This window comes from Larimichthys crocea, chromosome VI (genome assembly GCF_000972845.2).
Source record: "Larimichthys crocea isolate SSNF chromosome VI, L_crocea_2.0, whole genome shotgun sequence".
Lineage (NCBI taxonomy): Eukaryota > Metazoa > Chordata > Actinopteri > Sciaenidae > Larimichthys > Larimichthys crocea.
In genome coordinates, this window is record NC_040016.1 from 13,198,595 (window position 1) to 13,225,443 (window position 26,849).

Sequence of the window (26,849 nt, forward strand, 5' to 3'; positions counted from 1 at the left end):
GTAGTGTCTGACGCTGAAGCGGTTTGTATGTCGTGTGTATAACGTCCTGCGGAGATGTTTTAAATGGTGAGCTTTACCTTCAGGATGTGACACTTTTGATTCAAAGCATCACAGGTGAATATGGTAATTAAAAATAACCCACTCACAGAGAATATAATTAAGAATTTTACACAAGAGGGATTTCATATTAACACCAACACCGCTCCTGATCATTTGAACTGGTTTCATGTTTTTTTTTTAATTGCATTGTGATGATAAATAGATGTATTTGAATAGTGCATGCTTTCATTTACAGTAAAAAAAAAAGAATCAGGATTTTCATGCAGAACGCCCATGTTTATAGCCCCCTATTCTGTGTGCTCAATCCGTAAGGTGAAGATCCATGACTTTTATTCTCATAACAAAGCGTCCCAGGGTCCAGCAAACAAACTGTTGTATGGATGTACTATTGATTTCACATTCACACGTCCAGACTTAAAGGGACTATGGGATTGCCCATGAATCCCAAATCTGTGTGCTACTCTCAGTCTGTCAAGTTGACATCCACTCCCTTCTGTAAACTGGCAAGATTATTCACTCAACAGGATCTCTCTCCCTTTCATCCTGCGAACTACAGGCCAATCCGGCCGCTGACAGCCAAGTGATAGCATACAGATGGAAATGAAGGCGAGCGGGGGAATGGTGCTGTTTGTCAAACACTGAAGAAAGCTTCTGGGTTCAGGCAGTAGTAGTGCTGTGCCAAACTGGGTCCTCAGACTCTGACTTCACTTACTGTGAGATTTCAGCACCCGAAATCTTATACTTAACACAGTTATCATACGTGTTGTATGCAGGCTGAACTTATGATCTGATTACCACAAGATATATAGGATATGTTGCAGAGCCATCAAAATGACTTTGTTTTTACCACAAGCCTGTTGCAAGACAGCACGACATGCTTACACTTCCATTGAACATATACAGATGTGAAACATTTCACTGGAAGCAATGATAAAGCAGAATACCACACTGCCAGTGGTTTTTGGCCCAAAGGGGCCTGCTGATGTATACACAAGAATTTTATTTTCCCCCTTGGACGCCCTCCATTCGCTCTATTATGAACAACATATTCTGAGCCAAAGAAGAACACAAGTAAGGGAAGATCTCATAGTCTGCTGAGGAGATGTCATTCATGTTAGTTTTTTTTGTGGAAGCAAATTACGCACAGCCACTATGACGATAAGAATCATATAACAACTAAACTGGTCTCAAAAACTGATACGAGCAATATGTGCTATGAAATGTATTTCCTCCTCCTTGGGCAACAGATAATATGCATTCATCCCTGTAGTCCACTGAGCATTATAAAGAATGTATTCTGCACATTCAATCATAATGTTGGCTTCTGCTTGGAGATGGTCATTGTCCTCTTTGGATCACAATTCACAGTCACTGGAATGAAACCAATTTGAGCTCCTTTCAAGATAATGCAAATAAATATCAGCCCTGATTTCCCCGTTTTTTTGTTATTATTATTATTACTTCCCTCTCTTCACTCCCTTATCAGCACACAGAGCATTTCTCTCTTTCTTAAGGGTCGAATGAAAGGTCTCTCTTTTCTTGAGAATCAAGGCAGAGGAGAAGCCTGGTCCAGGACTGATTCATGTCGCACACACTGGTGGGATGTTATGCATGGATAATTGATTGTCGAAGCAGCATGGCCACTGTTGGATCTTGATGGTGCTGCCGAAATGTCACCTTACTGATGTTACAGCGGCGCCGATATTAAAAAGGCTGGTCTCAAAGGCTTCCATCCGAGCACACTCCTCTCCCACTGTGTCTGGGAGAGACAGCACTGTTTGTCAGGCTTCTATTTCAGAGAGACAGATCTTGCATTCGCAACCTTATCTGCACAGGACAGTGCACCCACTTCCAGAAGTGCATTGAACATTTCCAATCATAGGGATATATCACTCTGCTTTTAAAGTGGAAATCAAAAGTGTGGGAATGGTGAACGAGGGAAACAACCCAACATAATTGAGATCGCTTAGGATTTATTTATAGGTAGTTTGTCTTCTCCAAAACCCTGAAAAATTACACTCCAAGCTGCAAATACACCCTTCGACAACAATAAAGAAGCCATCATTTTCGTGGGAATGTTTTCATACCAATTTGAAGAAGTTTTAAAGGAAAATTGTTCGGAAATGTCTCAGACATTGAGTCAGATAATGCAGTATGCATTTATATAAAAAAGTAGGAGATTAAGTGAGCAGAATCCGGTTAATTTCAGAGTTAGGATAGTGTACGGAAAGCTGTGTAGGGACTGGTAAACTGTGTTAATCTATAAAGGCTTATGCAGGTAAAAATAGTCTACACCTGCATGCCTTTTTACCTCCATAATACTTTGCAGAGGGAGACTATTGAGCATCCATTTCCATTACCAAGGAATGGAAAAAGGATATTTCACCATCAGTTTACAGAGTGGCTTCGGTACATTGTTCAAAGAATGACGCATACTGCTGCCATCAATCCAGAGGCCGGAGCGGGAAAAAAACCTGAACAAGATCAGGATGCTAAATTTGTTTAGAGTTGTGAATATATGAAGTAATACAACATAGGAATAAAACTGCTCTAATCAATGCAGGGTATAGTATTTATCTGTATTTTGTGAGAGGCTTCCTTTAATTTTTTTTTTTAAATCACATTTTATTTGAAATTCCTGAGAAATAGTAGTGCAAATTTTTGAAATAATATTATACAATATATACAATATTTTGTTAAGTATTGAATTCCCATTGTGGTCCTTGCTGTAAAAGGGATAGCCCTTCCCTTGTTGTGCCTCACCGACATACTGAAACCATTCAGAAGTCGGGGCTTCCCCCATAATCAAGTGTGAATGAACATGTAAACTTAGCCAAGTATTAACAGAACTTGGCCTTTCTTCCGCGCACAGCAGTTCATGCTGCTGTGTGAATCCTGGTTGGCGTGACAGAGGTAAAAGGCAAACAGCTTGAAGAGTGAAGAGGACCCAAAACAGACAGGCGGGAACAGACCATACTGTTTGGCAGAGGGCTGCGGCTGAAAAAGGGGGAGAAAGGAGCATTAATAGCCACCATATGTCTGCATATTCTGGGGTCTCCAGCGTAAATTTCATTACCCAACGCACAAAATGGACCATCTAAAAGACGTGTGTAACGTGGCCTGAGACAGCTACCGTGTGAAAAGCAGGCCGTTATGTGTGAGAGCCATGGCCTGATCTGTCACGCTGGGGTTTTTAAGGAAAAACGGGGGTAGCAGCTGTTTGGTTCACCTGTCCTGTCCTGTACACGGCTCTCCATCAAACCAGAGGCTACTGTCCTCCCAGAGACATGTTCCTCCACAGTAATCTCAGATGTAACACTCCTATCTAATGTGACAACATTTACAAGACCACAGCCCTTCTGTTTATCAGACTTGTACAATTATATGGTGTTCCATTTGTATAAATACACTGGTTATAGTGGGAGAAATATCCATAAACATACTATAAGACCTTTATCCTACATTTACTCTGTATGAAACCATGTTTTTCCACTGGACGGTGAGTGGGATAAATCAGCACAGAAAGTACTACCATTGTACTGAACCATCATGTTGCTGTGTAGGCTAAACTACATGATCATGGGTTTACTGATGGTAATTTTCAAGCGCCTACTGGTCAGAGAGTTGTAACTTTTTGTCTGAGTTCACTGTGGGAAAGTCTTTAGCAGAAAAATATGCACAGCTCCAGTATGCGATTGAATTTAATTTAACTGTTTGCACATATGTTCCCTTGTTTAAGGGGGAAACTTACTACAGCGCTGCTTAAGCCGTGGATTATCTGTCTGCGTCCTCTGCCTCTTTAGCATCAACACGAATTCACCCACTCAGAGTCTATCACACATCCACAGAGCTCCCTGAGAGAGAGCAGACCTTAGGGAAGCCCAAGCAGGGGGGGACCTCGACAGAGCTGAGTGAAACTGAGCAGGGTTGTGGTTGAGCCCATGGGCATGGCCCTCTCACTCTCTGGCAACCACTTTGTTAGGCACACAACACTAATCCTCCTTGTGTCTTTATTGCCCTCTGTGTAGAGGAGCAGGCCGGGGCTGGGGCAGGGGGTGTGGGGGTATTGGAGGGAGGGGGTGCACCGCTGCAGGGGCCAGTATCATCAGCATTCCTGTTTGAAGATAGGCCACGCTGTACTGCATTAAGGCATCTAATAGAGGCAAGCTAAGAGCAAAGCAGACTGATACTCACCGAGACAGAGAGGGAAAATAAAGAAAAAGTAGAGTCACTTTTGCCCCCCCGTACTACTTTACGGGGGGGCAAAAGTGGGGGCATAATTTGAGGATAGGCAGATTATTGCAACCAGAAAAATGACTGTGAGGCAATTCTGGTTCATGTTGTTACACATACTCAATAATCTAAACAACACATTAACGTGCTGCCTTAATTTGTAAGTGAGAACAATTTGTCATGCGTTGAATTTGTAGGAATCTAATTTTGGATCATTCTAAAGCATTTAACACAAATTGTTTAACGGCTGTTCAGACACAAATGCAAACATATCTTTGTTCAGTTTATTTGTTTAATTAGCAATAAACATCTAAAAAAAAACTTTAGATCATTTAACAAAGAGAATTGCCTTTGTTGTAGTGTCACAAAGTCAACTTTTGTTTTGTATTATTTTCTTTTTATTATTCGCAGAGATTATCGTTGAAAATACTCACACACAGTTGGCCTTGGCTTTTGAAGTATCTCCCCCACTCAAAGTTGAGCTCACTCAACTGGCGCCATCTCGTGTCCGTGTGCGGATGCTGACTTGCCGACAGAGGTGCATAAAATTCAATGTCACCTTTTCCCCCAGATCTCCTCACTGTCCTCCAGCTGTCACCTGAGCGCTTGGCAGCATAAGGAAATAGCATCAAGATGCAATCAAGATTATATGCTTGTCACTCATTCCATGCACTCAGTGGCTTACAATGTGTGAAACAGACACAAGATAAAGCCTGTGCACAGATGGGAAGATAAATGCTTCTAAATATTCATTTTTTTCCCCCTTTCTTGACTGCAGCAACGTAAGCCCTGAATGCTGCTATTAGATCACTGGGAAGAGTAACCAGTTCGAAGCAAAATGAGTTGGAAATGTAGCAATGCAAAGAATAAATAAAGAAAAACATCTGAAAATTTTAATCTCTCCCCGTAGAAGCAAATTTTCTGTAACCACTTTAAATTTTGAGGCACTCTTCCTTACTGGGGATCTGAAACAGGGTTTGCAGCTGTATATCTCGACTCAACAGAACCTCTGCTTGTAAGCTACATCCATATTAACAGTCTATTTCCATGTTTACACTGCTCCATATTCTTTGCAATAGTAACAGGATTACTTTGTGACAAATGGTAATTTGTGGAATTCCCTCATTTCAGTTTGAGGATTTTCATTTTCCCTCTGTCCCAGTCTTATATATATAAAAAAGTTTATGTATTCTCATCTCCCCCGGAGGTTCGATTCCAGAAACCCTTCAGGTTTTGGAGCAGACCTCTGTGAAGGGCCAGATAAAGCAGAGCAGGGCCTGGTGATGCAGGCATGAGGGAGCACAAGAGAAGTAATAATATGCAAAGGAATCCACTGTGGTGCACTATTTTACTCCATAGGCCAATCTCATATATTCCAAGAATATCATACAGACTTTACTGAACTGTGTGTACATACTATGAATAATCTCTTTTTCCCCTACAATGTCACTATGAACCACACCAGTGTGCATATTTTGTACAAAATGCTTTTACAGTGAGAAGCAGGGTTTTTAAAAATGTTGTTCTCAGTGATTCTCAACGTCCTCTCATCTCTATGACTCTCAGACCCAAACCTATTGTTTCCTACAAAAATGTATGATGAAACTTTAAAAACATGTATAGTTTTATTAAGAGTGATTTCCTAAAAGAGCTGGGCACTGCGTTTTGTTTTGTTTTTTATTTAGCAAATGTTATTCAAGCAGGAGAAAACAGTGAATTTGTCTTGGTCTGGGATTAATATGTGAGTATTTGTGGCAGCAGGACAGTGTATGTGAGACTGAGTGACTAGTGAACCAAAGGAAAATATCATCCAGTACAACAGTGTGGCTCATATGTGTGTTTTCAATAGTCTTTGTACAACAATGGAGCTCTGATGGAAGAAGTTATATCAAATGTTTTCTTTTCTTTGTTGACTATAATAAATGTATAGAAAATCACCAGTTTTATTCTTTAATGTGTTTTCAGTATTTTCCAGGAATTGTTTTAATCCATCCTCTATGAAAATCTAGCCCTAAAGAATTTAATCTTGTTTGAGATGAGAAGTTGAAGCCCTGTGCTAACAGTGATATCATTTTATTTGTAGGTTGTTAGTCAGATGCTTTGTTGTCAGTGTCTCAAGACATTACTTGTCATCCTTACCACTGTCACTTCGAAAATATTTCCTCAGTATGATCCCGTACTTTATGATTAGACACCAAAAAGGAATTAGTAAATGTACATAAGTGAATTAATGTATGGAAATTAGCTCGAATGCCATCGTGGGTCTGGTTCAGTTGATCCCCAGCTGCATATGTTGGTAATCACCGCTGCTTCTTGGATTCACTCACAGGCACGCAATAAACAACCTGCTGCCAGCACCCCCTACGCTTTTGTCTAATCTGCCGTTTCACTGGGCTCTCGTTTGTTGCACAAATATGAAAGTGAATCCTTGCAGCTGAATGCACAGAGGCACATTAACTAGGATGGGTGCCTGCACACTAAAGCCCCAGACATTAAGTCTAGGATTTACACTGGAATGTGATTCCCTAAATGTCTTAAAGAGTTTTGGTGCAAAACTCAGACAGATCTTAAAGAACTTGGTAAACTTGGTGACCTGCTGCCCGCTGTTGTTTTCATAATCACATTCATTATGTCACTGAATTAGCTATTTGAATTAAAACCTTACAGCTGATAAGTCTGTGATTAACTGGCAGGGTGTGTGGATTAATTTAAAAATAGCGTTTTGGTGTCTCCAGAGTGTCAGAGAAACATTTTTCCTTTTGATTCAAGACAGTGGTGAACATTATTGTTTGTCAACTTCTTTCCAAAGCTTCCTTTGACATCCCATCCAGAATCTTTGGTTAATGCTTCCACCTACTGGAGGAAAGCATGTACTGTCTGCTATTAAAGACCAGCATATTGCTTTGTTATCTGATTGTAGCTTAACAATCAATGGCTGGAAAACCTTTTGTTTCTGATATAACATTTGAGTTAAGATGCAATTTAATTTTTTTTCTTTTTTTTCTGATTTTGAGCATTTAGGATTTTGAGGCCAATGCAACTTTATTTGTAATTGCTTCCTTAGTTAGATTATTTTCCTGTTTCCCTCGGCACAAGATTCTGTGAGCTGATACAGTGTGTTTCATTTCATGAGCTTTTAATGTTTTCATGTATTGTTTGAATGTTTGAAGTATATTATTCTTATTCTTATCAATGAGTTGCGTTTTAATAATCAGATGGAGTGCATCTACTCAACAAGTGTAGCCACTAAATGAATTGGCATGGTTTGAGGTTGGTTTTATTTGTTTGTTTTTGTAAGTTTCTGTGTTTTGTGTCTATGTAAAATTGTTCCAAATCAATTTCCCCCCGTGGGATTAATAAAGTTGTTTTGAATTTTGAATTTTGAATTTGTGAAATTTGTTAAATTCAGCAGGCTATTGGTGAAATTGTCTAAAATGACAGTAATATTTTGACATTTTATTTACATCAAGACATTTATCACATAGATCACAATGTATATTCTGTGCTACTGTACATCTAAAAACTAAACAAATACACTGTTTCCCATGAAGTTGGAATCAAATATTTCCACCTCTTCTCATGAAATGATTGTGACAATGTGATTTATAACTTTAAGGATAAAGTGCGCCTCCTCCTTGATCAATCTCTTCCAAACATATCACAATGAAAATTCAACCACTGTTAACCTGATGTGTAGAAAAAGAGGAATGTGTCTGAAAACTAAATTATTCTAACGTTATGAGCAACAGTGTATTGTTGTATTGTATTTTGGTTTTACTATTCGACACTGACACTGTCTTCTCAGACAAGGCATCATATATGACGTGTGCTGTTGTTGTACAGGATACACAGTTATTGTGCTTTTTCACCCTATAGGTTTTAATTTACTTTTTATTTGTTTTATTGTTGTAGCTTTATACTTTTTATTTTTTATGTAACTGTTATGTTGCCTAAAGAACCGTTCGTTGTTGTCTATTTCTGTCTTTTTCCTGTTCTGTGAAGCGCTTTGGGTGCTCTATAAATAAATAAGTTGAGTTGAGTATATAGATATATATATACACACTTAAAACCCACCTGTTTATAATAGCCTTTTCCATCTGATTCAATTGCATTGTCCTATTTTAACCTGTTTTTATGTATTTTTGTAATTTGATATACTTTTATGGTTCTTTTTGTTTGTTTCTGTTATTTGCTGTCTACTCTCATTTACTGAAAGGCACCTATGAAATTAAATGTATTGTTTATTATTATTATTATTATTATATTATTATTTATATTATTATTAGTAGTAGTAGTAGTAGTATTATAGTGTACAGGAGTGAGACATGGCGTACCCTCTTTCAAAGGGGGATAGAGGGACGCAGCCTGGCAACCCTGCTCCTGTCAAAACCCCGTTGCGCAGCGTGCTAGTTGTTGCGCACTGAAGTTAGCGCCTTTGCACTTCGTAGTTGGACAACTTCGAGCAAACTATGGCAGGCAAGAGGGCGTTAGTGATCCTGTCTAAAGGTGCGGAGGAGATGGAGACTGTTATTCCCGTGGACATCATGCGCAGAGCCGGGGTTTGTAACTCGTCTGCAGGCTTGTTGCCTTTCTCTGTGTTAGCAGTTAGCCAGCTAATAATCCCATTGACTAACATAGTTCAGCCAGCTAGCCTGAATTTATATCAGTCAGGCCATGACACTGTCATGATTTTTAATATTTTATAGCTCATAACAGCCTTGCACACACATACTGTCACCGTGATAATGATGGAAACTACAGCGTTTAGCACTAAGAGAGCTAACACACAAACAAGCGTGCTAACTTGACAAAACTAACTAAAGTTAAGTTACTACTTTACTTTTCACCTGTCACAGCTTTGATTTGAACTATTTAATAAGTCAACTGTTGAGACACTCACGACCTTTAAGGACAGTGCAGACAGAGGCCAAGTTAAATGTCAAAGTCCAGTCACTTGATAGCTTTCAAAATAAAAGTCTCCATGTCCTGCCTGTATATTAATGCTGATTTTTTTCTATATTACCTACCCAAACCTTTAGATTGCAGTCACGGTTGCAGGACTGACGGGTCCAGAGCCGGTGCAGTGCAGCAGAAACGTCGTCATTTGTCCTGATGCTAGCCTTGAGGACGCCAGCAAACAGGTTGGGCTCAGCATATATCTAACAACACTGTCATCACATGTTAAAACCTTAGCTCAACATCAGTCGATGCCATATTTTATGTTTAATAATGCAAACCTTTATCTTTTTTTTGTGTCAGGGGCCGTATGATGTGGTGCTTCTGCCAGGAGGGATGCCGGGGGCCCAGAATCTGGCAGAGGTGAGATTTACTCAGATAATCTGCATGTGGATGACTTAATCTCCTCATGTTTTGAGTTGCAAGGGTACCAAACACATCCAGGTTTTTTTTCCATGGACCCACTGGGTCTGCTTTGATTAAATGTGTTTCCATTGCAACCTCATAACAAGGGATAGCTTGACTACGCCTTGTGGTCCTGCTTGGTTGCAGGGCCTTAGACTAGTCCAGTGGTTCTCAAACATGCTCTGTCATGATGTCCCCTTTGTAAGCAGAAGGAGTAATGTAGAGTAAATTGTAGAAATTTTAATTAAATAACATTAACGATATCAGGAACATGAATTGTCTGTATCTGCCTTGAAGTTTGACTGAATAATCTGCAATTACATTTTACAATTTGGAAGAAAAAAAAACCACTCCTGCTGCTTCTTCAGGACTGTGGCGGTGTGGTTTGATTAGATTTGATTGACAGTTGACGGGCAACATAGGCAATAATCTGTCATTATTCAAATCCTGATTGGTGCATGGAAATAACGACTTACAACAGAGTCACACTCATCCAACCAGTTAAAAGAGCACAGAGAAAATCACAAATACGGAAAATCTTTAATGTGAAATAACCAACACTGTTCCAACTTCTGCAGAACATTTTGTATTCATACAATCAAAAGCTGATATCACAGCCTTACATGCTTGTTTATTGTCACCTCATTCAAATTGAGATGTGATGTGTGATTTATTTATTTATTTTTTCACCTCTGTGTGCTGCACCGTGCTGACCAGCAGCACAAACACGATCCACCTCTATGAGGATCAGAGGAGATGCGACTGAGGTCTTGACTGAGTACAAATATATCGGCCTTAATATAGATCACGAACTCTCCTGGATTTTTGCTAATGTTATTCTTAAGAAGGGTCAAAAACGTGCTTTCTTATTGACCACACCATTGTTACTCTGTTTTATAAGTCTTTTATTGACACATCCTATCTTATTGCTTTGTTTGCTGGTATGGAAACTCAAGCAATTCACAGGAACAAGCTAGGGAAAATTGTTAAGACCCATGGAAAAATCATGGGGTTGCAACAGACGGACTTATACCACCTGTACCTAACCAAGCTGTCTGTGGAGGCTGACCTGGTCGGCCAGGATCATTCCTGTGCACTAGCAGTAGAGTTTCAGCCACTACCTTGTGGCCTCAGGTCCAGATAAGAAACAACCTTGTAGAAATGGCAATAACACATGAAGATGTAAAAGTCTTGTTGCAAAGTGCAATATATGTATGTATTGATGATTTTAGAAGAAGATATTTATCCATAATTGTATCCCTATTTTAAGCCATGTAGCCTTAGTACTGTGTCTACCTACCTGTACGATGTAACACAAATTCTGTCTGAGTTTTCTAAACTAAACTAAAACAGTTTGAGAACCACTGGTTAGGCCAGTCCCTGTGCTAGTTACTGCAAATTCAATGATGTGTCAGTCTAAAAGTCAGGGTGAGGTATCCTGACAGAGTAATTTGCTGAATCAGATGCTCCATATATTTTATAATTGTATTACTTATTTATAATATTACAGTAAATGACTGCAGTGCTGCATTTGATGAAATTATGTTACTTGGGTTGCACTGAAACTGTGAAGGGATATTTTTTGTTGTGTTTGAAACATTTTGTTTCAGTGATTATACTATAGTCAGCATGTACACTGTGCAGTCACATGGCCTGCAAATGAGTCACCGTGCACCTGGTTTCCATGCTCTCTTATAGTCTCCTGCTGTGAAGGAGGTGCTGAAGGATCAAGATGGCAGAAAAGGCTTGATTGCAGCCATCTGTGCAGGTACAGTTTGTGAAAACCGTAATTATACAGGACTAACCTCCTAACAGTGATGCTTTTCTCTGGGTTAAAGTTTAAATATGACAAGTTTGACCATCGTGGCATTGCTTTTTAATCAAATAAATGAAAATGAACCAACCTACACAGTGCAGATTATTATGGTGCTTGTTCTAAAATAGCGTCTTCATCAGTAACTGAGCAGTAAATGTGCTCATTTTCTATATCGTATCAAGCCAGTTTGACAATCCAAATTAATAAACCGTGCACTCTGCTACCATGTGACCTGTAAACATTTTTAACTGGAAACAACATGAAGATATGATATTGTGGTTTTAAACACACCAAGATAATGTTGTGCCAGTAAATGGGATTTGGATTTGCCTGCAACTGGAATTAAAGGTCTATGTGCACATGGCAGTGGGTTCAGTGGATTTTCCTGATATTTTGGTAACTGAATGTGCCCTTAAAACAGTTTATCACACACCTTTTAAACACATTTTGAAAAATAGACGCGTTAACAAATGACACACTTCATTAATTTATGGTCATGTGTGACCCCTTTTTGGCATTTGGAACGAAAGGGTAAAGGTTTGATTAATAACTGTCCCTGAGTGAACCCATAAGCACTGATATTTTATTTGACAGCCGCCGTATGCAGAGAAAGGACACTGGAAGGACATTGTGAATAGGGACGGGGACCAATGCGGCAAAGTGGATTGAAGGGTGTCCTAGAAAATGACTGAAATCCTCACAGGAATATACGGTTTAATGAACCTGCCAGCAAGAGGGTCGGTTGCAAGACTCATTATTCTGTCCTTACATGCAAATTATTATCTTGACATGTGAAAATGGTCCATTCAAAACTGACTTATATACTTACTTAACATAATGAGAGTAAAAACCCCAGCAGGATTCATTGTTGTACATTTTCTGTGCTAATATTTGTTACAAAACATAGATGCAGATTTTTTTTTTTTAGGATTCATTGCATGATGCATATATAAATATGGTTCATATTGCCCTTCACATCTGCCCCGCTGTCTGACTCTGGTTCTCAGAAGGTCTCCTCCCAGACTGGCGTCCTCTGGGTGGGGACTGGCTGTAACAGGAGTAGCTTGGCTTTAACTGGCAGTCTGCTATTCTGCCAGAGGAAAGTGTAATCTTGAGACTGCATGGGAAGGCAGCCAAGGAGCACAATCAATAACTTTCTATTTATTAACAGTTTTTGGATGAGCTCACTGCAGTGCTAGGACATTTCCAAAGTTAATGCAGCAGCAGTCAATGTCTTTATCCTCTCCTTTTTTCCTCTCTTTTCAATGTGGTGCAGAGTCTTTGGAGCGGGGCTGAAACTGTATACTCTATGTGTTTATTCTTAGAAACAATGGTACAGCTGAGGACACCTTTAGGACAAAGTGTTGTCATCAAATATTTTTTTCCTTATAGCACTCATTTAAACCACCAACTGTAATTCGTAATGTTAAAAGCTGCATTTTCTGTACTTTAGATTTGTGTTCAGCTTGAGGGGGATGATCTGAGGACGCAGTATTTTAGGCATGACCATGTAACTTTATTTTTAAAACTGTATAAAGATGCAAACCTGGACTGACACAAACAACAGAACATGCTCTAAAGTGTCACTCTCTAACAGGAAGTGGTTAAACGAGTCCTTTAACAGCTTTACCCTTCTGCAGGTCCCACTGCTCTTTTGGCACATGGAATCGGGTACGGCAGCACAGTCACGACACATCCCGGGATGAAGGAGAAGATGATGGCTGGAGGTAAAAAATTTAAAATAAAAATCTTTCATGCAAACAAAAGGGTGGGGACTTGTACAGTACTGAAATGCACAGCTTTTGCAGCTCTGGCACAGAACAGGAAGAATTGTAATTATTTGTGAAGGGCAGCAGATGGTGCTGTACAAGCTGTTTCCTCTCTGTAGAAAGTCATGTCACTATGCAGCAGAGGAGAACACCACTCAGGTGAAAGCAGATGCAGGAATTTGACAGAACATACTAGAACTGGGTCAGATAAAATGGTAATAGATGATCTTTGTGTACGTGCTTGTAGTGCAGTATGATGTCTGACATTTGTGGCGTTCAGTCTGCAGCTTGGTGCTTTTGTCTTGTGATTATCCTTATGGTATTGCTCTGTCTTTTTTTTTTTTTTTAGATCACTATAAATATTCAGAGGCTCGAGTACAAAAGGATGGACATTACATCACCAGCCGTGGGCCAGGAACCAGCTTCGAGTTTGCCCTGACGATTGTAGAGGAACTTATGGGGGCTGAGGTTGCAGCTCAAGTCAAAGCTCCTCTTCTTATAAAAGACTAAATGTAGTCGTGTTCGCTTTACATCCTGCGAGCAGCACTGCCTGCTGTATACGTTTGGCACTACTGAAACGCCTAATCCAATGTAGCTGACACAAGGAGTCAAAGTCACGAGTGACAAATCATTCACATTCTGGGACATGTGGATATTTCTGTTCTGGCAGGTTATTATCTTTCTCATTTGGCAATGAAAGGCACCCTTCTGTTATTTAAAACCAAAATACAACATGAATAATAACTGCACAGGCTTGACAATTGAAATGACATCTTTCTTCATTGGTTTAACTGCTTCAATTCTTTGACTTGTCATTAAAACATGAACACAAATAAACCTTGTCTGTCTGGTATATTATATTCTCCTGGTGTATTAATACTTGAGGTCACTGTGGTTTGTTTTCTCACACTTGCTTCGGTTGTTGTTGACGCCTAAATATAGTCTGCGATGCATAAAGCAGCACTGTATTGTGAGCACTGCACAGCTTGGAACGCGGGAAGAAGAATCCAAATAGATTGGCAGGTGCTCTGGCCAATGAGAAGCCCCGGCTTGGATGCAGTTGTAGTCTAAGTGACCAATGGCAGCCCGCCCGCAGCCAACAGGGCGGGGCTTCGATGCAGCGCGTGGTAGTTGTGTCAGAGCAACAAAATCCAGAGAGAGGGTCTTCACAGTGAAAAAGGAAGAGGAGGATTTCACCAAAGGTAAGAGCAGTTTGGCTTTCTCCTGTCACTGTAAGTGTTAGTTACACTTCTATCAACGGTAATTAATAACGACATAGCGCTTAAATATTTAAATATCCGCTATTATGTGTTGGCAAGGGCAGTTTACGCGACGTTAATCACGGTAACTAGCTACAAACGGTGTCGAAATTAACGTTGACATTGTAACCGTTACCGTCAGTTGTAAAACACGACAGCGACACGGACAAGTTACATCATTTAAAAGAGTGGGTGTTTGTGAAACAGGGGTCGTTTTGTTTTGTTTGTTGGTCGTGATTAGCCTGCTAAGTGTTGCCGAGCTTCAAGTTCGCTGCAATCCGTGTGGCATAATGGATTGACATCAGCGTCTCAATATTGGCCGGGCACAGTGAATTGAAGTAACAACGATCGATGTTTTTTTTTTTTTTAAATCAATCGAAAGCTGGTGAAAATCAGATGAGCTTCGCGTCTTAACACTGAGAGAGATACCGCTCTGCAGATGTGACCCGACATGCAGACGTCAGATCCAGAAGCTCTCCATCCTCAGCAGCAGCAGCAGCCGCCGCAGTCTGACTGTGCTGCATTCACTGACACAGTGCGGCAGAGGCCAGGTTCAAATCCTCCCATCAGTGCGAGGCGTCACTGTGACAACGAGGAAAAGCACCTTCAAACACGTGCGCAATATTAATCCTAAAATGATCTCCATGCATACCTTTATGATTACAAAAAAAAACAAACATCTGGAAATCTTGAAGTTAAGGTCACACTGCCATTATCCTCATGAGACCTGAGCAGAGCGTCATCACACAGATTCATTGACATGATGCATTTTAACACAGGAAGCACTAGATGCGTCCTCTTCAGCTCTTTCACTTTTCATAGACAGGAAACACAACGCTTACAAGTTTTTTTTGGTCTGCCAGGCTGCATTTTCAATTGCTGGGAAACCGCCGCTTAGTCATTCTTAGAAAAACATGCACAACCACAGCAAGTCAGAGGTCATCCAAATAAGAGGACAGCTCCGAGTGGTCTTTTCCACATTGTACACAGCTGAACAAATGTGCATCATGTTACTACTTGTTTGCCCTATGCCAGTCTACAACATTTTAGATGAGGCTATGCCTGTCATGTTGCTGCAACATCAGCACAACATGTCTCTGAGCTAATATGTTTAATGTCTGCGTTTCAAAATTAAGAGCTAATCCTTGCCACTCCCAAGAAGGACGAACATCAGGGCTCTAATAGCGTCTTGATGACAGTCGTATAGCATAGGCTCATTAATGCTATGTTTCTCAGTTGGATATTTCTGGAACGTTAGCATTTTGCGCTGTTGCACATAACATGTTAGAATTATTCTGCTTGAGCAGCTGTACAGTAAAGCGCTCGAGGCTTGACTCCCTATTTCTGGATGGGGCAGAGGATGGAGGATGGAGGATGGAGGATGGAGGGGGGGGGGGGGCTGAAGTCACTGTGACTGAGTCACTGGTTTAGCTAATGATGCAATTAGAGTGCTGGATTTTGCATCCCCCGATTAAATCCCCTGCATACTGGATCTACTTGTCCGATCTGCTTTGGCAGATTTATTCAAAAGATAATAGACAATTTGCAGGCGATTGGGATTTCATGAAACCTCTGCATTTTTCCGTGTCGTCAGCAACAAACGGATAGATTTATTGATCTCTGGATTTTAGCTCGTGGTGACTGCACACTTTTGAACCACTTTAGGTCAGTGATTTCTTTACTTTGGAGCAAAGAGAATAAATTTGACTGTAAAGGTTGAATGATTTACATTTTTCCAATTTTGCTTCGATGTGCGCATCAGCATAACGAAACAGAATCACAACATCAAGTCAGGATGAGAAAAAAGTAACTTCTCTGTGAATACAGAAATAGTAAAGCAGACTGTTTTGGTGTTAATGCCTCGGGTATTTTGAGGGAGACAATGTTGGACCATATGCTTTAAACTTATCAGTAGTGTGTGTGTGTGTGTGTGTGTGTGTGTGTGGTTTTTTTTTAGCAACCATTTTACCCAAATGAATTACTCTGGAGGACTTTGATTGCCAGAGGCATGCACTGATGGCATCTACAGATGCAAAACACAGACTTAATATTGTGTTAGTTTATTTTTAGAAGAGTATATGACAAGGTAATTGTGTGTGTGTGTACTTATATTTTATCTGGAACATTTTAAAATCCAAAAGTTAATGAGAAATGCTGAACTCCAGACTTATCCCTCTGTTATTCGGTTGTCTGCACTGCTCTTATAATTAGCGCTAATTACAAATTCAGGCTTCAGGGCTATGTCGGCACAAGCTTTACATCTTAATAAATCTACATGTATGTTTTTATGTATGAGTGATGGCTGTAACCAGATCTGTATTTGCATTTCATTATATTAACGGACTGTCCTTCAAATGTGACTGACACATTCAATAGTCACTGCTGTCTGCCTTTTGTCATGCTAATTCTACGTGACCGGAGGTACTCATGAACATGATCATAAGCCAAAACAGGAGGAGTATTAACTTACTCAGCGTGTTTGTTGCTTGCAATTACTGTACTTGTATGTGGTGACAAGTGCAGACTTTGTGCAGCATCAACTGTTCACTGTAGCTGGACCTTCAGTCCTGGAATGATTGGTAGTCACTTCCTATCATACACTGTGTTCTCAAGAAAAATCAAAATTATTGTTTTTTTGGAACTGAAACTAATATTTGCAACTTTGCTATTCTGCCAATGTTTATTGTAGTCTCATTCATTTAATGTCACCTTGATGTATTATTTCTGCAGCCTCGTGGGAACTTCGCTCATAAATCGTCCTTTATGAACTCCAGATTTGAAATGTGAGATCTGAGACAAGATCAAAGCTTTTCCCTTCCATATCTTTTATATTTTCTGACTGTGTATGAAATGCCCCATCAAAAACTGTAGCCCTAGCATGACATCATCCTGTCATCAGTCTGATACTTTTTGTTAATGCTGTGTCTTTCCACTCTAATCTGCCCGATTAGGAGCTGATTGAGGATTGTGGGGCTTTTTGTGCGGCACATAAGTTACAGACTAATTCCTAAGAGCCTGTAATTTTGTTTACTTAATGCCTGTCACTTGCTCTGTTCTCTGTGTGGTAATCCCAGTGAGACCGTGCAGGGACTGTAGCACTAAAAGCCTAATGGCCTTCTCCTCAACAATTCCCAAAGGACCTCAGAGTCAAGTCAATATGGAGCTGAAAGTATAACCGACTGCATAACGTGTTATGTTAAGTGTTGCATGTAGAGCATTAATAATTTGCAAGCTAGTTCTGTTTTGTCTATTAGTGGTGGACTTTTAAGTTTCTAGAGGTAAAACCATAAAATAATGTCGGCCAATCATTTCCACCTGCTGTGGAAAAGAACAAATCAATATTGTTTAAAATAAGCATTGTTCTGCATTCGAGTTGTAAGTTCTCTTCATCTCCTTGAGTGAATGCAGACACTTGGAAAAGTAATGATTAGCAATAAATCGGGAGACTCATGTTGGATCAAGATGATATAACCTGCTTCAAAATTTACCTTCTGATAGTTGAATCGGGTGTTCATGGCCTGCAAAGTCTGTTGTAGTAGAAAGATTTGGACGGGATGTGAATAGCTTCTCTTCATCACCTGCATGAACAGTTTAGCTAACATCACAGTTGTCCACCTGAGAAATGTCAGCGAAGGCACAGCCTGTTTTTTAAAAAGGCATAGTTTGCATGAAATGCTGGCTTCTGTTAACAGCAGGTCTACCTGGAGCACAGCATGCCAGTAATTTGAGTCATCGGTCAAGAAGACCCCGAGTCGACTCTCATTCTGCCAGTCATTTAGCCACCTCTTGTTATTTAGCTGCGTCATGGTACACAGAGTAATGCAGGAGAAACGGCGTGGCAGTCTGTGAACCTCGCAAACCCAGTTTCATAATGACACGAAACTAACTGCGATGGAAGCAGAGAAGGGTGACAGAAACAGAGGGACGGTGTGACGAACGCTCTTTGACACTCTCCACTCCAGTGATGACTGTCAGTGAAGTCGACTAAACCGCTCTTCAGCTAGATGGTAATACAACATTCATCCTCTACTGCCGTGCACTATGACCGACTCTTCAGCTGACTGTTAGCTTGGGTCATTTCAGTTGGTGTTTATTATCTTTCTGTAATCACCATCACCTTGAACAAGCATAGCTCAGAGTATAGAAAAGGATTCGATGTTGCCGCTGCAATGGAATTCCATTCTGATATGGTTTTGTGGTCTCAACTCGTACCTTGCAAGAGCAGCAGGACGATATGGGTTAAAACGAATGGCCCGATTGCTTGTTAAACTTCCCAGCGGGTATTGAGGAGGGCAAACACTCAAGCACCTGGCATGATCACAGGAGCATCCCCCCCTCCCTTATGCAGCTGTCTGGCAAAGCACCACACAAGTGTCACATGCAGACTGCAGCTTACTGCATGGTATACATAGCACAGAGCCAAGCCTCGCACTATTCAGTGACTAGCTACATAGGAGTCTTGGGTAGGATATTTTGGAAGGCGTGTTTGCAGTTGTCTATTTAACTATGGAAACCGTGGCGTGTTCACGGTCGTGTGCATTTTTTTCTGTGCAAAATCCAGTCACCCAGCATATTTTTCACCATTTCATAAAAGGCAACATTAAATGCTTGAGGTGTTTTATTATTTAGGAGCATTGAATGCACTCCATGTGGCTTGCCATCAACTTTCAGGAAACTCAGGAAAGCGTAGTTATTATTGTAGGTGTGGGTGTAGATGTCTTGCTGTGGCCCCATCAGACTGTCTAGCAGATACCCCCGCCATGTTTGGTGTCATGATTTGAGAGATCGGTGCAGAGCCGTCGTCTGGCTGGAAGCAGAAGCTGGAGATGCCGTGACTGGGCTTGATCTCAGAGAAAGGCCAGAGACAGTGGTGCGCAACAGTGAAGCTGTAGCTGTCTCCTTAGGCTCTGGGCAACACACACACAAGCACACGCAGGGTGAGGCAAATCCATGAATACATATCTAAAAGAACTGATCTGACCACCAAACTAACAACAAACATCTAAGAATATCATGTCTTGGAAGTAGAAGTGATTAAAAGTTTCTTCTTGTAGACTTACCAAAGAATGTTTCAAAGAAAAAAATGTGTTTTTTTAATGTTTGTAAGTTCAGAGTTGTGCTCCTTCAGGTTGTCACTTAAAACTCAATACCTCTTTTGATACCACAGCAAAAGGAAAAGTCCTGAGCACACAAAATAGGGTAACATTTTTTCTTTTTAATTAAAGAACTGCATGCAGTGCTGATACAAGAAGTCAGTGAACACGTATTGTGGAGCAGTTACAGAATGACTTGCACAAAAACACACACACAGTTTTGTCCAGTTAACTGATCACAGATGGCTTCTACAAACTAAACACTAACTTATCTATACACTGCCACAATACTGCAAAATCTTTCCTTGGCCCAGGCTTGTCAGAAACACATGACGAAACGTGGGCTCTGTTCCCCTTGAAGGCATCTTGGCATCTCTGAACCCATCTATGTGCTCAGCCACCTGCTCGGTTACCTGATGCCCAGAGCTCCCAGAGCAATGTGTGCTGAAAATCGATTTAAACAAAACTGGAATCCCCTGAACTTATAGTTGTCAACTTTCTATTTGCATTACCAAAAACGTGACATTTAAATTTATCTTCACCTCGCTTCCTGCCTCATCTTATTTTCCTCAATCTGTTTTTTTAAGAGTAGCCAGGTAGTCGGCTTCAGTTCATAAATGTTGTTTAGACATCAATAACATTAAGTGAAATTTCCATGCCTGCTTTGCAAGAGCAGTGGTTTCATAGCTCATTGATTTGTGCTAGCATTACTTGCAAATACTATCAGGGAGATGGGGCCATCACAGAAACTGTAGCACTTTTTTCTTTTTTCTTTTCTAAACACTCAAGACAGGAATTGATTGGTAGATAATAAAACTGATATCTTAAATCTTGAACTTTTCCTTTTTTAGAATGCAAACTATATCGAGGGGAGTAAAATTGGCAGAATGATGCATTTTAATTTGATATACAGCACGCGTATTATGTAACAAGTTATGGATTCTTTTAGGCCAATAATCCTTTTCCCTTGACCCTCCTTTGCGTGAAGGTGAGGGAGCAGCTGACTCTCGGACTCTGAGTGCTCAAAGACAGTTCAGCATATAGAGAGCTGCTTGTACGATTTCTTTGGTTACATACTGTGCATGTTAATTTGACTTATTTTCTGTAGGATTTACCACTGTTCTCCAGTGTTTGCATAGAGCTTTGTAACATAGTAAACACCCCCCCCTCCATCTCTCTGAGCTCTAGCCAGCTTGCCTGGAAACCACAAATCTCTTGTGAGAAAGGAGTGTCTTGTCATTGAATTTCAAATGAACATACATGCGTCTTGCTTTCCTCTGGCCCACCCTTCTTCTCTTTCAGCATTTACAGCTCACTGTGATTCACTGAATGCATGCTTACTCGAATGCTGACAGTGCAAAGGGAGGTGTGTGTGTGTATATGTGTGTGTGTAAAGCAAAGAGGGAGGGGCATTTCCTTTTAATGCATCAGCTCTGCTCAGTGACTCTCCAAGCTCACACATTTATTCCGTCTCTTCTCTCTCGTCTCTTTCTTTCTTTCTTCCTCCCCGTTCCCCGTCTCTGTCTCTTCTGTCTGTCTTGTGTCACTTTTTTCGCCCCGTCTTTCTGTATTTCTGTCTCTCTCATGTCACTCCGGCAGATAATCTCAGTCACGCAGGATCTCACATTCACCAGTATCACTCCTCTTCCCTCTCCTCTCTCTGTTTTCCTGCTCAATCTCTTGGATTTTGGCCGCCGCTCCTCCATCACAGCTACTGTATTCTGCATTTACTCCCTGGTTGTGCTCACTGCGTCAGGAATCAGCAGCAGACTGAGGTGGGTGTTTTAAGAGCATCATTGCTAGGTCTGAGGCTACACGTCTTTGGCATTTCTCTCTCTCTCTCTCTCTCTCTCTCTCTCTCTCTCTCATCCCTCGCTCTTCCTGCTCTCTTGTCACTTTGCTCTGTCAGTGAGAGTCGGGATGATCGTGCTCGTCTGTTCCTACAGGGGAGCGGATGCCGTACAATCCTTAAGCAGCAGCATTTAACATTGTCACACGTTTGTCATATCGATGTAGCACATCTGCCCCTCCAGACCTCAGTGACTGTCTTAGAGCCGTCAATATGGTTGATAGTGCTGCTGCTGCTGCATTGAATACCATCTTTGCATACCTTATTATACTGCATGTATCTTTGGCTCTCTCTCTCTCTCTCTCTCTCTCGTGTCTCTATTCCATTACTCTTCTCTGTCTGAATGTCTGTCATGTTTTATGCATGCTCTGAGACTTGGCCATGCCGTAGGATTTATAAAGAGCCACCTTTAAAACAGCCAGGATGAAAGAGTGTGCAGGCTTGTGCAAATGCACACATGCACACAGATACGTATTTACGCAGGAGGTTCGACTCCTTGTCACCTCACCTGCCCCACTGCTGCTACTGCTGCTGCTGCTGCTGCAGTTCCATCTGTTGCAGTCGCCACAGCCAGCAACACCCCGTAGCCAGGCGACAACTGTTCTCCCAGTGTTGTGATGCACGTTTATGAGAGGTTGTGACAGTCATCTGCGCCTGGCCGAACGTGTAACCGTGTCATTTGAGTGTGTGTTTGTGTGTGTGGGTGTTCATGCTGAGGCTGATTGTTGTGGGCCAGTATCTCTGCATGCCTCTATGTGTGTGTGTGCGTGTGTGTCTTGTATACAGTATGTGTGTTTGCCTGCCCATGGGCTCTGGTCCAAGACGAAAGCACAGGAGAGGCAGGCTGCAGGGGTTCAGTTTGGTGCAGTAAGCTGTTGAATGCTCTGTAACGAGCAGAAAAAAGGCAGATTCATGTGCTGGTGTGTCCTTTCACTGGGCCGGTACATCGATATTGCACAAAGCATGGCTTTTTCTGAAACCTTTGCAATAAATCTGTCCTTGAATACCTAAACTCTTAACAAAGTTAGATTGTTGTTGATAATACAAACATATAGGCTAATATCTTTTAATAAATCGGCTTATGATGAGACAGGGGTGACAATGCTAGAACGAATAAGGTTTTGCATTTTAAAGAAAGTCACTGACAAGACCCAACAAAGAATACTCCTAGCAACACTTATAATACAGATATTTAAAAGAAATACTATGTGTCATCCTATGACAACAGGAAAGACAGATTCATCTCAGTCACCTAATGATAGAAACAGGGAAGAAAGTGAGACATTACTTCTCTAATGATGTTGTAATTATGCTGGATGTGCTGATTTTAAAGCATTGACGTATCGTTTGAGCAGTTACTTAAAATAAAAATAGGTTAGCAGTAACATGATTTAATGAATTAAGTCCTCTGAGATTTGTATGCGTCTGGGAAACGGCCATATTTAGCAACTAGTTGCAACCAAACGCTCCAGGGTCTATACTATTTACGTAGAGGGCATATTATTTATCACAAAATAAATAGACGACAGTGATTTCCTTGCATTATACATGTTAAATACACAAGACATAAATTATTAAAGTTGTGAGTTATTTTGAAGGCACTTTGGACAGAGTTGTGCTAACACCTTGTCTACACCAGCCACACAGTGAAAGCAGCACGTTAGCAGCAAGTTACCTATCAGTATCTAGAACTGTAGTAGCCATAGTAGGACTCCTAATTTAATTAATTAGCAATCATCTCGATTTATGGTTTTCATTGGTCTTTAAAGTGTCTTTAAAACTAAAGAAACGTGCCCATCGTAATTTCTTGAAGCCCAGTTTTTAGTATTCAGATTGGTTGTTCTGTTTGATCAACAGCCCAGAACCAAATATATTCATTTTACTGTCACAGGAAACAGAAAAACATCAGCATGCATTTACATTTGAGAAGCTCGAGCTGGTGAATTTCTTAAGAAAATGACCAAAGATTAATCAACTATCAGTCATTGTTTAAATTTATGTTGTGTGCATTGTGAGGTACAAATCACTGAACAGTAATAGTCCACTTTGTTGGTTAAAGTGGGGATGTGTATCTGTTTCATGTTTGAGGTTTCACTCAGCCCGATCACTAATGTAGGTCTTGGCTCTCTGCAGTTTTTACAGCTAGGTCTGCTGGATGCTCCGGTGGGGGTATTTCCTAAACTGAGCTCAGTAATCATTCTGCAGTTGAGATTTAGCAACCTGTCTAGCTTCATTAGCCCTGTTTTGGTGCTCCCGAGGGCATTGCACTTGCACAAAAACACACATGCTTACACACACACACACACACACACACACACACACACACACACACACACACACACACACACACACACACACACACAGGATCTCGGTAAATTCCTCACACATTTGTGTCATAAGCAGGTGTGTTCTCCTCTCCCTTGGTTTTCATAATACTGCGGTTCTCATGTATAAAATTATGTTTTGAAAGAGTGCACTTTTCCAACTGAAGGAGCTGCGATTAAATCATCAATCTCAATATTAAAAGCCCCGAAAACATTTACTGAATCAGCTGGTTACATTTTGATTCATGCTGTTTTTGTCTGAGCTGTTGGCACTAGTTTGAAGTGGGTGGAACTCAGCTGGAAAAAGGCGATGATGTCATGACTTACTAGACGACCAGAGCAATATTTTTTTAGGATGTGATGACTGTTGTGGTAACTCACGCGGCCACATCTGATCAAACCTCATCCACACTTGATGAAGCAACTTTTTTTATTCTTCAACTTTGATTGTTAATTATTTGGTCATTAATATTTGATGGTTGTCATTGAATTAAATTATAATTGTAAACTTGGTTTTCAAGTGCTTTAAATGCTGTCTTAATCTTATGAATGTTTCATTTGCGACCATTGACTTTGGTGTTTGTGAAGGCAACCGTCGTGAGCAAATTTAGCTGTAGCTAATTAATGTTAATACCACAAGTTAGTCAGACTGAAACCGAAGATGGTTTCATTGAGTAAAAAATACCTCGCATTAATTTAAATGTTGGTTCAATAGAGGAAGGACTGTGTCTTTTTATGTTTTAAAAAAATAAATAAAAAAAGAGGATCCTCTCTCTACATTAACCATCTGGTTGGTTGCATTGCGTTGTTTTTAGACAAGTAGATAGCAGCTAGCCAGGTAGCCGCTGGTGCACTTAACGGCCAAAGTTTAACATGGCTGAACTCTGGGAGCAGAGTGCAGAGTGTGGTGAGCACAGCGCAAATCACATTGTGTCTAAAAGGGTCATAATGAGTAAATCTCATCAGTGTCGCTGAGCCAATAATCATGCAGCATGCTTTTACCAAAATGCAATCATGCTGGTGATTGGTCGTCTAACATTACACACTGTATAGGCATGCAGGAAAAACACTGTTACTCCGAGAGACAGGGCTCATAGCCACGTATCTTGTGCTACTGTGTCCGTTTAACACGCCGTCCACTGGGATGGAAGCCACAGCATGTCCCTTCCTTGTTACTTCCAGGAAGGATAACCCAGAGCCGACTGTTGCTGGCCAACATTAGCTAAATTAGCATTGTCATAACTTAATAGCCTTGCTTAGATTTAGCATCAGTCTCTCATCCATGGTAGTCAGTGCCAGACAGAAGTTACTAGCAAAACCTTGACAGTTTTTCTTGACAGTCACCTGTCAGATTGTCCAAACATCCCTAGCTGCTCACCTCTCTCATAGAAAACGAATTATGAAGCATGTCAGTTGCTCCCCGTCTGAAAAGACCATTAAGCTGCCAAAGCATTGATGTGGTGATGGTGAAAATAATACCGTTGCTGGCGTGGATGTTAATAAAGTGACACAGGAGTAGTCCTAACTATAAGGAAAATTATAATGGCTGACAATCTCCGGCACACAAGTCGGCTAGAAAAGTATCCTCCATAAAATGGGTGACTCTTCATCACAGTGAAGTTCATCTCAAGATCTTTTCATGGTTTTCAATGTCAGGCGGAAACAGCTGCTGATTTGAATTTCATCGGTTAGATCCATGAAACATTAGTGGTCAGTCCTGACTCCTATAAATACAATGCCCTTGCTTTGTGCTAGGTAGCCTATTGTATGTCCTTGGAACTTAATAAATCACTCTAATGGAGAAAACCCTGAGAAATATGCCCACACAATTGAGGATAATGTGTTAGTTGACTAACAAAAGGCTTAATTTACAGCCCTAAGTGTTATTAAAATGGCTCTTTGCTTTGAAATGTCTGCTTCAGCATGGAAAATGTATTGGTGGATACATCGCGTCATCAAGCGCAAATTGCCTGGCTTTGTCCCGTTCTGGAGGAAAGAATAATGCTTCCACATCATCAGGAAAAAACAGGAAAATAGTGGGAAAAAGCTGTTGTGTGGTAGGTAAAATAAATAAACATACACAAAAAAAAAAGATCTCTAGTTCATTCTTCCTGGAAAGCCAATGGGATCCCAAGAGCAGTAAGCTTCCAGAGAACGGTAATTCTTTAAATTGGCATCAGTGTGAATAACAATAAATAACAATAAATACTTAGCTTCTGTGCAGAATAAGAAACCAGAAATATCTGTATTAATAATGAGGGCTCTCACACTGAGATTTGAGACGCATAAGGTGCATGGATATTCGCTGTCAGTGTGGTCAGTGGCTAAATGATGCTGGTGACAGTTACTACTGATGGATGCTAGCTTGAGTAGGAGGCAGATGCCTGGAGTACAGTCAGTCTTTAACCCTCGTAATGTCCTAATGATTGCCATACACCTTTTGTCCTCTGTGGTTAAACATGATCCAGCCTGGTTTGACTGTAAAGCATATAGGCCTAGTATAAATTGTTAATCAATTCAGTGTTACACCTTTGGTCTTACTGTGTCATTCTGACCCCAGAACAACACGCGGGTTAACCAAATCTAACGTAGCCCAGATCAAACAGTTGGCTATTAATGGACTGGTTATTTACACTTGTAACACTTGATACCTGGTAATTCATTATTAACAATACTTGGGTCTTTGACCCAGTTGGACAAGTTCAAATTGTAACCAAAATGCAAAAAGATTGCATTGCATATAGAATCTTGAGTTTTCTATCCCCCCAAAAAGGGGCGTGGTCACATGTTACAAGTACCCGTATGTGCTGGACTGGCCTTTTTTTAAAAGTTTGTCACATGACCGCTTTTACAACCCTGAGTAGGTCTGGACAGTGACTTAACTTTGCAAGAGTTGTGTGACTTGATATAATTTAATAACAAATATTTTAATCTTTATTTAATCAATATCCTCCCTTGTGTTTTTGCACTGTTAAGCACTCTGTATAACTGTCTAAGTGTTAAGTATATATTTCTTGAGGGTGTTTTTATTTTTAGATCTCTGAAGCCTAGTCTCAGACTGTGCATTTTATACACTTTTATGCAT

The 26,849-nt window shown here is 40.6% G+C and overlaps 2 protein-coding genes across 6 annotated transcripts in view; both read left to right on the forward strand.

Moving 5' to 3' along the window:
• The first annotated feature begins 8,647 nt into the window (after nt 1-8,647).
• park7 (parkinson protein 7) lies at nt 8,648-14,076 on the forward strand. Its single transcript, XM_019260763.2, has 6 exons — nt 8,648-8,852; nt 9,333-9,434; nt 9,553-9,612; nt 11,353-11,422; nt 13,111-13,197; nt 13,589-14,076. The coding sequence occupies exons 1-6, from the start codon at nt 8,763-8,765 to the stop codon at nt 13,747-13,749; spliced, it is 570 nt and encodes a 189-aa protein (XP_019116308.1). The 5' UTR covers nt 8,648-8,762; the 3' UTR covers nt 13,750-14,076.
• A 251-nt stretch (nt 14,077-14,327) lies between these two features.
• The window catches only part of kcnab2a (potassium voltage-gated channel subfamily A regulatory beta subunit 2a), a 79,625-nt gene continuing 67,103 nt past the window's right edge, over nt 14,328-26,849 (forward strand). The window contains exon 1 of one of the 5 annotated variants that reach the window (XM_019260770.2): nt 14,328-14,441. The gene's annotated coding sequence lies outside the window, so the exon portion shown is untranslated. Of the gene's footprint in view, nt 14,442-20,967; nt 21,367-26,849 lie in introns of those variants that run through there. The other 4 variants (XM_027279769.1, XM_027279768.1, XM_019260769.2 and 1 more) reach the window with 4 other exon arrangements.